Source organism: Anabas testudineus, chromosome 7 (assembly GCF_900324465.2).
Source record: "Anabas testudineus chromosome 7, fAnaTes1.2, whole genome shotgun sequence".
Taxonomy (NCBI): domain Eukaryota; kingdom Metazoa; phylum Chordata; class Actinopteri; order Anabantiformes; family Anabantidae; genus Anabas; species Anabas testudineus.
In genome coordinates, this window is record NC_046616.1 from 1,362,360 (window position 1) to 1,378,589 (window position 16,230).

Here is a 16,230-nt window from a genome sequence, read left to right on the forward strand (position 1 = left end):
TTATTATTATTATTATTATTATATATATAATGTCAAAGATTAATTATTATTGGGAAAATTACTGTTCATAACAAACCAGGATTCACAAAGAACCACAGTCAATGTGCAGATTCAGAATTTAATGAAATAAACTGGATCCTGAACTGTAACTTTACTGGGAATATTTTGAGTTCCATATCAGTTACCCTCCTGATGCGTTCAATTATTTAATAAAAAGGTATTTATGGAATTGCCTTCAAGTACAGATTACACAATAAACACATGAGCATGCACTGGAACACTGGACCTCTGATTACATGTCTCGGTACCAGCTGAGATTTCCAAGCCAGAAGTCCAGTAGTTCATAGCAGTGACACCTGCCTTAACACAAGTACTGTAAGTCTTCAAACACAGGTGTGTTACTGTATAAATGACTTCCTTGTTTGACTGGTAGTGAATGATTATACAGCGAACTAACGTCAATGAGGAAGTTACTTATTGAGTGAACACAGATGAGTCATTGCAGACTGAGTGCATCCTGTAATAATGATGTTAACATGCAGGTTTAGTTAACGTGTGTGTGTTGCAGAGTTTAGCTGCATTTGGAGAAGTGAACTATCATCAATAAAATCTTTACATGAAATGCTTCCCCACAATAGAAAGAAACATCTCATAATAATAAAAAGTCAACTAATTAGAAGTTTTTGTTAGTGAAGTCTAGTCATAGGTCTGTAGCCTCAGCCTTACTACTTTACTTATATTTATCTGGTGATCATTTAACAGCTTCAACAGGAAAAACACTTGTACCTGTTTGAAGGTGTGCAGGACTTCCTGTCTTTGGCTGAAGTGTCTGAAGAGCAGCTGCAGGGCTCCAGATACCAGAGGAGGGTAGTTGTGCATGGTGAGGTGAATGAGCACCCGCAGGAACATACGACCACCTTCATCATCCACCTCCAGGATACTGTTCCCCTTACTGTACACACACAGAGAACATCTGGCTCTTAGGAGGAACTAAAAATAAGAATACAGACAGTGATATAGGAACATGTGAGCATCTGTACATGGAATCACATACCCAACACCAAACATGGCTTCTGCTTGCTCTCCAATGTGCTGCAGGTTGATGGTGGCTGAGGAGGGACAAACACATAGAGATCAATAATCAAAAGGGCTGAATCTGCAGAAGAAGACATAACCTGCTAACAGAAAACACGTAGCCACAGACTCTACATTTATGGCATTATTACTCCAAAATGTGTTTCTGGGTTCTACCTGTTGTTCTCATGTTGACTGAGACATCTGGAAGCATTGGGAGGAATACCAACACACAGTTTGTCAAACACAGCAGGATGTGTGTTGAGCTAAATCACATAATAACTTCGAAAGTGCTATGTTAAATGTCACATCTGTGTACAACTACGGAAATGTTACTGACAAAAATATTGTGACTTCATATAAAACAATTGAAGAAATAGAAATTATACATCTCAATCTCAGTAAGACGCAGAGCAATAGCAACAACTGTTCTACATGTAAGTTAAATTAAAGTCTGAGTGTGTTTACCTGCATGCTCCAAATTTGTGGTGGCATCAGCATCAGCCATGGGATAAACATCCACAAACTCCTTTTTAAATACAGACAGCAGGAAGGAGAGGCGGTAGTCCAGACGCACATTCAGGATGAACTGGTGAAGAGTAGAGTTAAGTTCAGTTCCAGCCTCTCCTTACTCACGGTGTTGTTCTATTATTCCTATGAATCAGTTACCTGTAAAATCTCCAGTATCTTCAGCTTGGTGTCCATCACTGTCAGGTCCATCTTGTCGATACTGTCTTTACTGCCTCTCTGTCCGTCAAGCACAAGTCCTGCCCCCAACCCCGCCTCGCGGGCACCTGGACCTCCAAATAAGGACTGCTTCCTGTTGAGGACCATGGTGGACATCATCTGACCCATCCCATGGATGGAGCGCTTCACGTTCTTCCCTTAAGACACAGCAGAAGGTAGCAATGTTGTAGATAATGACAGAATTATAGCAGCAGTAGTAAAACCACCAGCTATAAGGCCATAGGACGATAAACTAGAGATGCTCAGGAGGGTAACGAGGCTCCGTCTTGCTGCTGTGAACATGTTGGCCATGATAAATGACTTTGTTATAAAGAAAATAGATTCATTTCCCCACATCTTTTTTGGTCTGTTAAATTCTTCATTACCGTCTCTAACCAATAACAATTCTTCCTGCTTTGTCAAGCCAATCGGCCCATAGAGTTCATTCTTTAGATATCATCCTGTTTCTGTCATCTGAAAATGACATAGGCCTTTCAGAACTACGCTCACAGACTACAGGCACCCACCAGGTCCATCCTCCTCTCTCAGCTGACTCTGCCACATTTAGCTCTTAAAAAAATGCATTAATGTTTTCTACTAAGAGTCTGAAGTGAAACTTTTTAGTACAGTATTTGTCAATTGGGAATGAAACGCAGAAGAAATTATGTCTTTAAAGTCAATACTGTAATAACAAGAGAGAGCAGTCTTTGATTGCCTAGATTCAGAATAACCACAGCAAAGCACCTGATCCGTCGTCATGGAATAAAATCCCAGTCTGTCCAGGATGTGGTCTACAGTCAATGATACCCAGCAAAGTCCTAGTTAGTCTGAGTAACTCAAAAAAACTGTAGAAACCAAAATAGATCAAATGTCTGGCCAAACTCACCACCTGGAGAAAAAGTAGAAACAAAAGATGTGATCACAGGACAAAAAAGAACATTTTTGAAATATGCAAGACAAAAATGAAAGACAGACCTCATACGTGAGTTTGTTTTTCTCTTCATTATGGAATGGAAGATCATCATTCAGGACATTGTTGAGATATTCCTCCATGAATACCATGGTGTTGGAGAATCGGTTCTTTTTGTTATCTCTGCTGTCGTCCATGTTAGAGTCATAACTGGAGATAAACATAACAAATGAAAACTTTAAAGATGTTTAATCTGGATTAATTTGATGTCATTGCCATCTCATACTTAATGACAAATATCATCAGGATGCATCATTATGATAAAATATACTAAAATAAATTATTGAAGTTAAAAGAAATCATATATGTGCAGCGCTTTGGAGTTATCCGATGACACCTAATATTAGTTACTGCAGAAAGATTTTGTTTCCCCAGATGAACTAATGAACATAAACTCAATTCTAAGTTCTCAGACAGGACAGATCCAGCAACATGGACAAAGGAAGTCTAGAATGGTGGTGTTTTCACAAATGAGTTCATCTTGAAAATCTCTGGCCGATCAGAGTTGGAGCACCCAAACAACTATAAGATGCAATCGCCTGAAAATCGCCTAAGTCTAGCAAGATTCTTCTGGTAAAAGACTCAAATGTTGGGCCCAATTCAAAGTTCTCATGCAGGATAGATCCAGCAACAAGCACCAAGGAAGTCTAGCATGGTGGGTTCATCTTGAAAGTCTCTGGCAGCTCAGAGTTGGAACACTGCCACAACTATAAGAAGCAATCCCCTGAACAGGGACTTGAACCCTGGACCCTGAGATTGAAAGTCTGATGCTCTACCGACTGAGCTACCCAGGCTTCAAAAGAAAGGCCCACTGGATGGTATGGAGAACCACTTGGTAGCTACTGGACCAACATAAGAAAAGTGTTCTGAAATAAGTCTAGCAAGATTTATCTAGTAAAAGACTCAAATGTTGGGCTCAATTCTAAGTTCTCATACAGGATAGATCCAGCAGCAGGGACAAAGGAAGTCTAGCATGGTGGTGTTTTCACAAATGGGTTCATCTTGAAAGTCTCTGGCAGCTCAGAGTTGGAACACTGCCACAACTATAAGAAGCAATCGCCTGAACAGGGCCTTGAACCCTGGACCCTCAGATTAAAGTCTGATGCTTTACCGACTGAGCTACCCAGGCTTTAAAAGAAAGGCCCACTGGATGGTATGGAGAACCACTTGGTAGCTACTGGACCAACATAAGAAAAGTGTTCTGAAATAAGTCTAGCAAGATTTATCTAGTAAAAGACTCAAATGTTGGGCTCAATTCTAAGTTCTCATACAGGATAGATGCAGCAGCAGGGACAAAGGAAGTCTAGCATGGCGATAATTCACAAATGAGTTCATCTTGAAAATCTCTGGCCGATCAGAGTTGGAGCACCCAAACAACTATAAGATGCAATCGCCTGAAAATCGCCTAAGTCTAGCAAGATTCTTCTGGTAAAAGACTCAAATGTTGGGCCCAATTCAAAGTTCTCATGCAGGATACATCCAGCAACAAGCACCAAGGAAGTCTAGCATGGTGGGTTCATCTTGAAAGTCTCTGGCAGCTCAGAGTTGGAACACTGCCACAACTATAAGAAGCAATCGCCTGAACAGGGACTTGAACCCTGGACCCTCACATTGAAAGTCTGATGCTTTACCAGTCTCTACCGACTGAGCTACCCAGGCTTCAAAAGAAAGGCCCACTGGATGGTATGGAGAACCACTTGGTAGCTACTGGACCAACATAAGAAAAGTGTTCTGAAATAAGTCTAGCAAGATTTATCTAGTAAAAGACTCAAATGTTGGGCTCAATTCTAAGTTCTCATACAGGATAGATCCAGCAGCAGGGACAAAGGAAGTCTAGCATGGTGATAATTCACAAATGGGTTCATCTTGAAAGTCTCTGGCAGCTCAGAGTTGGGATACCCAAACAACTATAAGATGCAATCGCCTGAACAGGGACTTGAACCCTGGACCCTCAGATTAAAAGTCTGATGCTCTACCGACTGAGCTACCCAGGCTTCAAAAGAAAGGCCCACTGGATGGTATGGAGAACCACTTGGTAGCTACTGGACCAACATAAGAAAAGTGTTCTGAAATAAGTCTAGCAAGATTTATCTAGTAAAAGACTCAAATGTTGGGCTCAATTCTAAGTTCTCATACAGGATAGATCCAGCAGCAGGGACAAAGGAAGTCTAGCATGGTGATAATTCACAAATGGGTTCATCTTGAAAGTCTCTGGCAGCTCAGAGTTGGGACACCCAAACAACTATAAGATGCAATCGCCTGAACAGGGACTTGAACCCTGGACCCTCAGATTAAAAGTCTGATGCTCTACCGACTGAGCTACCCAGGCTTCAAAAGAAAGGCCCACTGGATGGTATGGAGAACCACTTGGTAGCTACTGGACCAACATAAGAAAAGTGTTCTGAAATAAGTCTAGCAAGATTTATCTAGTAAAAGACTCAAATGTTGGGCTCAATTCTAAGTTCTCATACAGGATAGATCCAGCAGCAGGGACAAAGGAAGTCTAGCAGTGTTTTCACAAATGGGTTCATCTTGAAAGTCTCTGGCAGCTCAGAGTTGGAACACTGCCACAACTATAAGAAGCAATCGCCTGAACAGGGACTTGAACCCTGGACCCTCAGATTAAAAGTCTGATGCTCTACCGACTGAGCTACCCAGGCTTCAAAAGAAAGGCCCACTGGATGGTATGGAGAACCACTTGGTAGCTACTGGACCAACATAAGAAAAGTGTTCTGAAATAAGTCTAGCAAGATTTATCTAGTAAAAGACTCAAATGTTGGGCTCAATTCTAAGTTCTCATACAGGATAGATCCAGCAGCAGGGACAAAGGAAGTCTAGCATGGTGGTGTTTTCACAAATGGGTTCATCTTGAAAGTCTCTGGCAGCTCAGAGTTGGAACACTGCCACAACTATAAGAAGCAATCGCCTGAACAGGGACTTGAACCCTGGACCCTCAGATTAAAAGTCTGATGCTCTACCGACTGAGCTACCCAGGCTTCAAAAGAAAGGCCCACTGGATGGTATGGAGAACCACTTGGTAGCTACTGGACCAACATAAGAAAAGTGTTCTGAAATAAGTCTAGCAAGATTTATCTAGTAAAAGACTCAAATGTTGGGCTCAATTCTAAGTTCTCATACAGGATAGATCCAGCAGCAGGGACAAAGGAAGTCTAGCATGGTGATAATTCACAAATGGGTTCATCTTGAAAGTCTCTGGCAGCTCAGAGTTGGAACACTGCCACAACTATAAGAAGCAATCGCCTGAACAGGGACTTGAACCCTGGACCCTCAGATTAAAAGTCTGATGCTCTACCGACTGAGCTACCCAGGCTTCAAAAGAAAGGCCCACTGGATGGTATGGAGAACCACTTGGTAGCTACTGGACCAACATAAGAAAAGTGTTCTGAAATAAGTCTAGCAAGATTTATCTAGTAAAAGACTCAAATGTTGGGCTCAATTCTAAGTTCTCATACAGGATAGATCCAGCAGCAGGGACAAAGGAAGTCTAGCATGGTGGTGTTTTCACAAATGGGTTCATCTTGAAAGTCTCTGGCAGCTCAGAGTTGGAACACTGCCACAACTATAAGAAGCAATCGCCTGAACAGGGACTTGAACCCTGGACCCTCAGATTAAAAGTCTGATGCTCTACCGACTGAGCTACCCAGGCTTCAAAAGAAAGGCCCACTGGATGGTATGGAGAACCACTTGGTAGCTACTGGACCAACATAAGAAAAGTGTTCTGAAATAAGTCTAGCAAGATTTATCTAGTAAAAGACTCAAATGTTGGGCTCAATTCTAAGTTCTCATACAGGATAGATGCAGCAGCAGGGACAAAGGAAGTCTAGCATGGCGATAATTCACAAATGAGTTCATCTTGAAAATCTCTGGCCGATCAGAGTTGGAGCACCCAAACACTATAAGATGCAATCGCCTGAAAATCGCCTAAGTCTAGCAGATTCTTCTGGTAAAAGACTCAATGTTGGGCCCATTCAAAGTTCTCATGCAGGATACATCCAGCAACAAGCACCAAGGAAGTCTAGCATGGTGGGTTCATCTTGAAAGTCTCTGGCAGCTCAGAGTTGGAACACTGCCACAACTATAAGAGCAATCGCCTGAAACAGGGACTTGAACCCTGGACCCTCAGATTAAAAGTCTGATGCTCTACCGACTGAGCTACCCAGGCTTCAAAAGAAAGGCCCACTGGATGGTATGGAGAACCACTTGGTAGCTACTGGACCAACATAAGAAAAGTGTTCTGAAATAAGTCTAGCAAGATTTATCTAGTAAAAGACTCAAATGTTGGGCTCAATTCTAAGTTCTCATACAGGATAGATCCAGCAGCAGGGACAAAGGAAGTCTAGCATGGCGGTGTTTTCACAAATGGGTTCATCTTGAAAGTGTCTGAAAGCTCAGAGTTGGAACACTGCCACAACTATAAGAAGCAATCGCCTGAACAGGGACTTGAACCCTGGACCCTCAGATTAAAAGTCTGATGCTCTACCGACTGAGCTACCCAGGCTTCAAAAGAAAGGCCCACTGGATGGTATGGAGAACCACTTGGTAGCTACTGGACCAACATAAGAAAAGTGTTCTGAAATAAGTCTAGCAAGATTTATCTAGTAAAAGACTCAAATGTTGGGCTCAATTCTAAGTTCTCATACAGGATAGATCCAGCAGCAGGGACAAAGGAAGTCTAGCATGGCGGTGTTTTCACAAATGGGTTCATCTTGAAAGTGTCTGAAAGCTCAGAGTTGGAACACTGCCACAACTATAAGAAGCAATCGCCTGAACAGGGACTTGAACCCTGGACCCTCACATTGAAAGTCTGATGCTCTACCGACTGAGCTACCCAGGCTTCAAAAGAAAGGCCCACTGGATGGTATGGAGAACCACTTGGTAGCTACTGGACCAACATAAGAAAAGTGTTCTGAAATAAGTCTAGCAAGATTTATCTAGTAAAAGACTCAAATGTTGGGCTCAATTCTAAGTTCTCATACAGGATAGATCCAGCAGCAGGACAAAGGAAGTCTAGCAGGGGTGTTTTCACAAATGGGTTCATCTTGAAAGTCTCTGAAAGCTCAGAGTTGGAACACTGCCACAACTATAAGAAGCAATCGCCTGAACAGGGACTTGAACCCTGGACCCTCACATTGAAAGTCTGATGCTTTACCAGTCTCTACCGACTGAGCTACCCAGGCTTCAATAGAAAGGCCCACTGGATGGTAGGCAGAACCACTTGGTAGCTACTGGACCAACATAAGAAAAGTGTTCTGAAATAAGTCTAGCAAGATTTATCTAGTAAAAGACTCAAATGTTGGGCTCAATTCTAAGTTCTCATACAGGATAGATCCAGCAGCAGGGACAAAGGAAGTCTAGCATGGCGGTGTTTTCACAAATGGGTTCATCTTGAAAGTGTCTGAAAGCTCAGAGTTGGAACACTGCCACAACTATAAGAAGCAATCGCCTGAACAGGGACTTGAACCCTGGACCCTCAGATTAAAAGTCTGATGCTCTACCGACTGAGCTACCCAGGCTTCAAAAGAAAGGCCCACTGGATGGTATGGAGAACCACTTGGTAGCTACTGGACCAACATAAGAAAAGTGTTCTGAAATAAGTCTAGCAAGATTTATCTAGTAAAAGACTCAAATGTTGGGCTCAATTCTAAGTTCTCATACAGGATAGATCCAGCAGCAGGGACAAAGGAAGTCTAGCATGGTGATAATTCACAAATGAGTTCATCTTGAAAATCTCTGGCCGATCAGAGTTGGAACACTGCCACAACTATAAGAAGCAATCGCCTGAACAGGGACTTGAACCCTGGACCCTCACATTGAAAGTCTGATGCTCTACCGACTGAGCTACCCAGGCTTCAAAAGAAAGGCCCACTGGATGGTATGGAGAACCACTTGGTAGCTACTGGACCAACATAAGAAAAGTGTTCTGAAATAAGTCTAGCAAGATTTATCTAGTAAAAGACTCAAATGTTGGGCTCAATTCTAAGTTCTCATACAGGATAGATCCAGCAGCAGGGACAAAGGAAGTCTAGCATGGCGGTGTTTTCACAAATGGGTTCATCTTGAAAGTGTCTGAAAGCTCAGAGTTGGAACACTGCCACAACTATAAGAAGCAATCGCCTGAACAGGGACTTGAACCCTGGACCCTCAGATTAAAAGTCTGATGCTCTACCGACTGAGCTACCCAGGCTTCAAAAGAAAGGCCCACTGGATGGTATGGAGAACCACTTGGTAGCTACTGGACCAACATAAGAAAAGTGTTCTGAAATAAGTCTAGCAAGATTTATCTAGTAAAAGACTCAAATGTTGGGCTCAATTCTAAGTTCTCATACAGGATAGATCCAGCAGCAGGGACAAAGGAAGGCAGTGTTTTCACAAATGGGTTCATCTTGAAAGTCTCTGGCAGCTCAGAGTTGGAACACTGCCACAACTATAAGAAGCAATCGCCTGAACAGGGACTTGAACCCTGGACCCTCAGATTAAAAGTCTGATGCTCTACCGACTGAGCTACCCAGGCTTCAAAAGAAAGGCCCACTGGATGGTATGGAGAACCACTTGGTAGCTACTGGACCAACATAAGAAAAGTGTTCTGAAATAAGTCTAGCAAGATTTATCTAGTAAAAGACTCAAATGTTGGGCTCAATTCTAAGTTCTCATACAGGATAGATCCAGCAGCAGGGACAAAGGAAGTCTAGCATGGGTGATATTCACAAATGGGTTCATCTTGAAAGTCTCTGGCAGCTCAGAGTTGGAACACTGCCACAACTATAAGAAGCAATCGCCTGAACAGGGACTTGAACCCTGGACCCTCAGATTAAAAGTCTGATGCTCTACCGACTGAGCTACCCAGGCTTCAAAAGAAAGGCCCACTGGATGGTATGGAGAACCACTTGGTAGCTACTGGACCAACATAAGAAAAGTGTTCTGAAATAAGTCTAGCAAGATTTATCTAGTAAAAGACTCAAATGTTGGGCTCAATTCTAAGTTCTCATACAGGATAGATCCAGCAGCAGGGACAAAGGAAGTCTAGCATGGCGTGTTTTCACAAATGGGTTCATCTTGAAAGTGTCTGAAAGCTCAGAGTTGGAACACTGCCACAACTATAAGAAGCAATCGCCTGAACAGGGACTTGAACCCTGGACCCTCAGATTAAAAGTCTGATGCTCTACCGACTGAGCTACCCAGGCTTCAAAAGAAAGGCCCACTGGATGGTATGGAGAACCACTTGGTAGCTACTGGACCAACATAAGAAAAGTGTTCTGAAATAAGTCTAGCAAGATTTATCTAGTAAAAGACTCAAATGTTGGGCTCAATTCTAAGTTCTCATACAGGATAGATCCAGCAGCAGGGACAAAGGAAGTCTAGCATGGGTGTATTTCACAAATGGGTTCATCTTGAAAGTCTCTGGCAGCTCAGAGTTGGAACACTGCCACAACTATAAGAAGCAATCGCCTGAACAGGGACTTGAACCCTGGACCCTCAGATTAAAAGTCTGATGCTCTACCGACTGAGCTACCCAGGCTTCAAAAGAAAGGCCCACTGGATGGTATGGAGAACCACTTGGTAGCTACTGGACCAACATAAGAAAAGTGTTCTGAAATAAGTCTAGCAAGATTTATCTAGTAAAAGACTCAAATGTTGGGCTCAATTCTAAGTTCTCATACAGGATAGATCCAGCAGCAGGGACAAAGGAAGTCTAGCATGGCGGTGTTTTCACAAATGGGTTCATCTTGAAAGTCTCTGAAGCTCAGAGTTGGAACACTGCCACAACTATAAGAAGCAATCGCCTGAACAGGGACTTGAACCCTGGACCCTCAGATTAAAAGTCTGATGCTCTACCGACTGAGCTACCCAGGCTTCAAAAGAAAGGCCCACTGGATGGTATGGAGAACCACTTGGTAGCTACTGGACCAACATAAGAAAAGTGTTCTGAAATAAGTCTAGCAAGATTTATCTAGTAAAAGACTCAAATGTTGGGCTCAATTCTAAGTTCTCATACAGGATAGATCCAGCAGCAGGGACAAAGGAAGTCTAGCATGGGTGTTTTCACAAATGGGTTCATCTTGAAAGTCTCTGGCAGCTCAGAGTTGGAACACTTGCCACAACTATAAGAAGCAATCGCCTGAACAGGGACTTGAACCCTGGACCCTCAGATTAAAAGTCTGATGCTCTACCGACTGAGCTACCCAGGCTTCAAAAGAAAGGCCCACTGGATGGTATGGAGAACCACTTGGTAGCTACTGGACCAACATAAGAAAAGTGTTCTGAAATAAGTCTAGCAAGATTTATCTAGTAAAAGACTCAAATGTTGGGCTCAATTCTAAGTTCTCATACAGGATAGATCCAGCAGCAGGGACAAAGGAAGGCATGGGTGTTTTCACAAATGGGTTCATCTTGAAAGTCTCTGAAAGCTCAGAGTTGGAACACTGCCACAACTATAAGAAGCAATCGCCTGAACAGGGACTTGAACCCTGGACCCTCAGATTAAAAGTCTGATGCTCTACCGACTGAGCTACCCAGGCTTCAAAAGAAAGGCCCACTGGATGGTATGGAGAACCACTTGGTAGCTACTGGACCAACATAAGAAAAGTGTTCTGAAATAAGTCTAGCAAGATTTATCTAGTAAAAGACTCAAATGTTGGGCTCAATTCTAAGTTCTCATACAGGATAGATCCAGCAGCAGGGACAAAGGAAGTCTAGCATGGTGATAATTCACAAATGGGTTCATCTTGAAAGTCTCTGGCAGCTCAGAGTTGGGACACTGCCACAACTATAAGATGCAATCGCCTGAACAGGGACTTGAACCCTGGACCCTCAGATTAAAAGTCTGATGCTCTACCGACTGAGCTACCCAGGCTTCAAAAGAAAGGCCCACTGGATGGTATGGAGAACCACTTGGTAGCTACTGGACCAACATAAGAAAAGTGTTCTGAAATAAGTCTAGCAAGATTTATCTAGTAAAAGACTCAAATGTTGGGCTCAATTCTAAGTTCTCATACAGGATAGATCCAGCAGCAGGGACAAAGGAAGTCTAGCATGGTGCTGTTTTCACAAATGGGTTCATCTTTAAAGTCTCTGAAAGCTCAGAGTTGGAACACTGCCACAACTATAAGAAGCAATCGCCTGAACAGGGACTTGAACCCTGGACCCTCAGATTAAAAGTCTGATGCTCTACCGACTGAGCTACCCAGGCTTCAAAAGAAAGGCCCACTGGATGGTATGGAGAACCACTTGGTAGCTACTGGACCAACATAAGAAAAGTGTTCTGAAATAAGTCTAGCAAGATTTATCTAGTAAAAGACTCAAATGTTGGGCTCAATTCTAAGTTCTCATACAGGATAGATCCAGCAGCAGGGACAAAGGAAGTCTAGCATGGTGATAATTCACAAATGGGTTCATCTTGAAAGTCTCTGGCAGCTCAGAGTTGGGACACCCAAACAACTATAAGATGCAATCGCCTGAACAGGGACTTGAACCCTGGACCCTCAGATTAAAAGTCTGATGCTCTACCGACTGAGCTACCCAGGCTTCAAAAGAAAGGCCCACTGGATGGTATGGAGAACCACTTGGTAGCTACTGGACCAACATAAGAAAAGTGTTCTGAAATAAGTCTAGCAAGATTTATCTAGTAAAAGACTCAAATGTTGGGCTCAATTCTAAGTTCTCATACAGGATAGATCAAGCAGCAGGGACAAAGGAAGTCTAGCATGGCGGTGTTTTCACAAATGGGTTCATCTTGAAAGTGTCTGAAAGCTCAGAGTTGGAACACTGCCACAACTATAAGAAGCAATCGCCTGAACAGGGACTTGAACCCTGGACCCTCAGATTAAAAGTCTGATGCTCTACCGACTGAGCTACCCAGGCTTCAAAAGAAAGGCCCACTGGATGGTATGGAGAACCACTTGGTAGCTACTGGACCAACATAAGAAAAGTGTTCTGAAATAAGTCTAGCAAGATTTATCTAGTAAAAGACTCAAATGTTGGGCTCAATTCTAAGTTCTCATACAGGATAGATCCAGCAGCAGGGACAAAGGAAGTCTAGCATGGTGGTGTTTTCACAAATGGGTTCATCTTGAAAGTCTCTGGCAGCTCAGAGTTGGGACACCCAAACAACTATAAGATGCAATCGCCTGAACAGGGACTTGAACCCTGGACCCTCAGATTAAAAGTCTGATGCTCTACCGACTGAGCTACCCAGGCTTCAAAAGAAAGGCCCACTGGATGGTATGGAGAACCACTTGGTAGCTACTGGACCAACATAAGAAAAGTGTTCTGAAATAAGTCTAGCAAGATTCTTCTAGTAAAAGATTCAAATGTTGGGCTCAATTCTAAGTTCTCATATAGGATACATCCAGCATGTCTAGATCCAGCATGGAGGATTTTACACAGATTCAGCAACAGCAAAAGGAAATCTAACATAAATTAGTTCTGAATGGCATGAAGAGTGGACTGATACATATTGAGATGCCGTAGTAGAGCAAGTGTTTTAACTAATGTTTAGCAAGTTTACACTCGTGAATCTTAATGCTAGAGCTTTTATTACTTTTCATTCATCTCCATGAGCTTATCATCTGATTACCAGGCAAGGTTAATTACTTTGCTAAGTGACAATTAGGAACATTTGTTTATAGAAAATTTCCATAATATGTTAATGCAGTAAATTAAAATCTACCAACTCTTTGATGGTGATAGAGGTGGGGATCTCTGTCCACAGCCGTGCAAACTTGACGGGAGTCACAAGCTCCTGAGGGTCTCGGTCTACGTGGGCATGAAGCATGAGGCGACAGAATGAGGCCCGAAGGTCGAAGGGCAGCGTTTCATCCATCATGCATAGAAAGATTAGCTCCACATCTAGTTGTTTGGAGATCTCATCTATCGCCAGGTACTGACGGTCCAAACACATTCGGGCAAAGAGCTTCAGCTGGTACCTTAGAGTTTCCACAGAAATGGTCAGAAAATACAGTCAGAACAATTTAATGCAATTAAAACTTTACAAGAGCAGTTTCGAGGGGGGTTTACCAATTTTCTGTTTTCCCAGGTAGGTCTGTAAACTACTACTGTTATTTACATTAATACTTGATCATGATCTTTGTTCTGCCACCAATTCACGAACCCACTGTGTATGTCTACCTGTAATAAGTCAAGACATTCTCATCATGAGCATTTCCTTGTCTCGCCTCTTGTGCCAGTTGTCTGATGCTCTTCTCCTGTCTTTCCTTATTTTTGTCAGTCCACACTAGCCACACCTAAAGGAAGAGACAAGACCACCATGACCAAAGAAAGCTAGTGACATACAGTATCTCCAAAAGACATAACACGCCTGCTTAATTTTAATTACTAAATCTTAGTTATTATCTCTGTGTTTTTTTAGTGCAAGTTCATTCTTTATTTTTTTTATATTTTAATCAAATTAAAAAGCCTAACCAAAGACAAGGTCTGCAAATGAGCTCGAGTAGTAGGTTAGTTCACCCATTTACACATAAAAATAGTGCATTTTTAATTGAGCAAATATGCAAAAAATATAAGAGAAGTAAAGCTGAAAGAAGCAGATGTTCTTGGTTTGTCATCTTGTCATTCACCTTCAGATTTCTTTCCTTTTGCCCTCTACGTAGCTTCAAGGTTGGAAAAATGATCATATTCCAATGGGGCTCATGGATTTGACTAATTTTATGAAATTCCACTAAACATTATTATTATTATTATTATTATTATTATTATTATTATATTATGAAGGACTTGTGAATACATTTATTTACATTTACATTCATCCAGACAGGTTTGCTGTCTTCAAAAACTCTTGAGATATCTACTAGAATTTGAACTAAGATTTAAACGATGTTTGATTTACTGAATTTGTAATGACTGTCTCAGAGCGAGTCCCACCTCATCCTCATCTGCATAGTCATCAATCCCCATGTATTCTCCCTGAACACCACTATGAGGTGCCTCTTTTGGGACACGACGCCTAGAGGCAACAAAAAGGAAAATGGAGCATAAATGTTAACATTTTCATAATAATGCAGAATAATAGTCTGCAATAAAGTTTAATAGTCCTACTGATTTGATTAAACATGCTATCTCTCACTTAGCTTTGACCATGAGTTAAAATTATTCTGTGAAAATGCTGACACTCGTTTTGTTCATCTGCAATACAGCAATAAAAACAGAAACAACAGCCTCGGATTCCCACTGTTGGTCAGAGTAACAAACAAGTACTGAGGAAATAAAAACGACCGGGACAATATTTATTCCAATTTGGGAGAACCACAAAAATATCATTACAGTACCGTTATCTTGTTCCAACTCATCAAGATATGAGAAATAAAGAATCTCTTTGTGTGAAATATATAATTTTAAATGCCTGATAAATTTACTATCTCAGGCTTAGAAATAGCCATGTCACAGACCTGTTACCCCCCCTCCCCCCACCTACAGTTCTTACTCTGTTTTGATGAGAATGTCCTGGTTTTTGGGGTCCAGTACACATTTACAGATAAGCTCCTGAGTAACAGGGATGGCCACGTTGTTGGACACACACAGGTCTGACAAGTAGTCCAGAAACCTGTGCAAGCACAGTTAAAGTTAGAAACTCTCAGCAACATATTGTCCATCTGTCCCCAGTGCTTCCTCCCCCCATCTGTACCTGGGCTCTCGGTTCTTTCGGACCAAGCTGACGAAGGTCTCCACTTCAGTCTTGGTGATGTGTTTCTCCAGCAGTTTGCGATTGTTGTGCAGCAGGGCAGTGATGGTATCTTCAGCTAGGATGTCATAACCGATCTGACTCTGCATAACACCAAACTGTTTAGCTATGTACTCCTGAAGAGGGAGGAGTGGTGAGAAAGAAGGGGATGGAACGAGAGAACAGAGGAATCAGTCACTTTTTGTTTTCAATTGACATTTTAGTATCACAGCTATTATCACTAATAGGATCTTTATTATTCATTTATTCTTGACCATGAACTCACATCAATTCATATTCAATATCTAACTGCTTTTGAGCTTTCAGTTGTATCACATGATCATCATCAGCAGGTAAAATCCTACAGAATGTAAGACTGTAAGCAAACTTCATCTGCTGAAAAAGGTCAGTCATGATCTCAGTCATTATTCTAATCTTCATTCTTTTGCCAAATCAAGTAAAAAAATGTTTTTTAGGAGACACCTGGTAAAAAGCTCACCTGGTTCTTGCGATAGTCCTCCTGGGAGTGTCGTAAGACTCTGTAGCAGAGTCTCAACATGTACTGATAGAGAGAATTCTTCTGGTCAGACAGTTCCTCTAGGCGCAGCAGAGGACCATCGCTTCCCGCTCGGTCCTTGAAGGGAGCCTTCAAGATGCCAAATATCTGAATACACAAACAGAGGCGAAGGGTTAGCTGGTCCTCATTGAACTTTTCACGGAACTAATATTTTCTGTTTCTACTGCACCTCATGTTTTCCTTTTCAAT

At 42.0% G+C, this 16,230-nt stretch overlaps 1 protein-coding gene and 25 non-coding genes across 30 annotated transcripts in view; all 26 read right to left on the minus strand.

The window, feature by feature from the left end:
• Positions 1-16,230, minus strand: part of itpr3 (inositol 1,4,5-trisphosphate receptor, type 3) — a 54,597-nt gene that overhangs the window by 17,296 nt on the left and 21,071 nt on the right. For all 5 annotated transcript variants that reach the window (XM_026368155.1, XM_026368154.1, XM_026368159.1 and 2 more), the window contains 12 exons: positions 15,964-16,128; positions 15,429-15,601; positions 15,228-15,347; positions 14,669-14,750; positions 13,916-14,031; positions 13,462-13,713; positions 2,776-2,920; positions 2,545-2,689; positions 1,744-1,958; positions 1,543-1,663; positions 1,055-1,109; positions 787-952 (listed from right to left, as the gene is read on the minus strand). In XM_026368155.1, coding sequence (XP_026223940.1) covers positions 787-952; positions 1,055-1,109; positions 1,543-1,663; positions 1,744-1,958; positions 2,545-2,689; positions 2,776-2,920; positions 13,462-13,713; positions 13,916-14,031; positions 14,669-14,750; positions 15,228-15,347; positions 15,429-15,601; positions 15,964-16,128 — 1,755 coding nt within the window. The remainder of the gene's footprint in view (positions 1-786; positions 953-1,054; positions 1,110-1,542; positions 1,664-1,743; positions 1,959-2,544; positions 2,690-2,775; positions 2,921-13,461; positions 13,714-13,915; positions 14,032-14,668; positions 14,751-15,227; positions 15,348-15,428; positions 15,602-15,963; positions 16,129-16,230) is intronic.
• Positions 3,492-3,564, minus strand: trnae-uuc. Its single transcript has one exon. It is a non-coding gene; the product is annotated as a tRNA-Glu (tRNA).
• trnak-uuu lies at positions 4,692-4,764 on the minus strand. The gene has a single exon. It is a non-coding gene; the product is annotated as a tRNA-Lys (tRNA).
• On the minus strand, positions 5,027-5,099 carry trnak-uuu. The gene has a single exon. It is a non-coding gene; the product is annotated as a tRNA-Lys (tRNA).
• trnak-uuu lies at positions 5,358-5,430 on the minus strand. Its single transcript has one exon. It is a non-coding gene; the product is annotated as a tRNA-Lys (tRNA).
• Positions 5,694-5,766, minus strand: trnak-uuu. Its single transcript has one exon. It is a non-coding gene; the product is annotated as a tRNA-Lys (tRNA).
• Positions 6,029-6,101, minus strand: trnak-uuu. Its single transcript has one exon. It is a non-coding gene; the product is annotated as a tRNA-Lys (tRNA).
• Positions 6,365-6,437, minus strand: trnak-uuu. The gene has a single exon. It is a non-coding gene; the product is annotated as a tRNA-Lys (tRNA).
• trnak-uuu lies at positions 6,880-6,953 on the minus strand. The gene has a single exon. It is a non-coding gene; the product is annotated as a tRNA-Lys (tRNA).
• trnak-uuu lies at positions 7,217-7,289 on the minus strand. Its single transcript has one exon. It is a non-coding gene; the product is annotated as a tRNA-Lys (tRNA).
• trnae-uuc lies at positions 7,553-7,625 on the minus strand. The gene has a single exon. It is a non-coding gene; the product is annotated as a tRNA-Glu (tRNA).
• Positions 8,232-8,304, minus strand: trnak-uuu. Its single transcript has one exon. It is a non-coding gene; the product is annotated as a tRNA-Lys (tRNA).
• trnae-uuc lies at positions 8,567-8,639 on the minus strand. The gene has a single exon. It is a non-coding gene; the product is annotated as a tRNA-Glu (tRNA).
• On the minus strand, positions 8,903-8,975 carry trnak-uuu. The gene has a single exon. It is a non-coding gene; the product is annotated as a tRNA-Lys (tRNA).
• On the minus strand, positions 9,230-9,302 carry trnak-uuu. Its single transcript has one exon. It is a non-coding gene; the product is annotated as a tRNA-Lys (tRNA).
• Positions 9,565-9,637, minus strand: trnak-uuu. The gene has a single exon. It is a non-coding gene; the product is annotated as a tRNA-Lys (tRNA).
• Positions 9,900-9,972, minus strand: trnak-uuu. The gene has a single exon. It is a non-coding gene; the product is annotated as a tRNA-Lys (tRNA).
• trnak-uuu lies at positions 10,235-10,307 on the minus strand. Its single transcript has one exon. It is a non-coding gene; the product is annotated as a tRNA-Lys (tRNA).
• trnak-uuu lies at positions 10,570-10,642 on the minus strand. The gene has a single exon. It is a non-coding gene; the product is annotated as a tRNA-Lys (tRNA).
• On the minus strand, positions 10,905-10,977 carry trnak-uuu. The gene has a single exon. It is a non-coding gene; the product is annotated as a tRNA-Lys (tRNA).
• Positions 11,235-11,307, minus strand: trnak-uuu. Its single transcript has one exon. It is a non-coding gene; the product is annotated as a tRNA-Lys (tRNA).
• Positions 11,570-11,642, minus strand: trnak-uuu. The gene has a single exon. It is a non-coding gene; the product is annotated as a tRNA-Lys (tRNA).
• Positions 11,906-11,978, minus strand: trnak-uuu. The gene has a single exon. It is a non-coding gene; the product is annotated as a tRNA-Lys (tRNA).
• Positions 12,241-12,313, minus strand: trnak-uuu. Its single transcript has one exon. It is a non-coding gene; the product is annotated as a tRNA-Lys (tRNA).
• Positions 12,577-12,649, minus strand: trnak-uuu. The gene has a single exon. It is a non-coding gene; the product is annotated as a tRNA-Lys (tRNA).
• trnak-uuu lies at positions 12,913-12,985 on the minus strand. Its single transcript has one exon. It is a non-coding gene; the product is annotated as a tRNA-Lys (tRNA).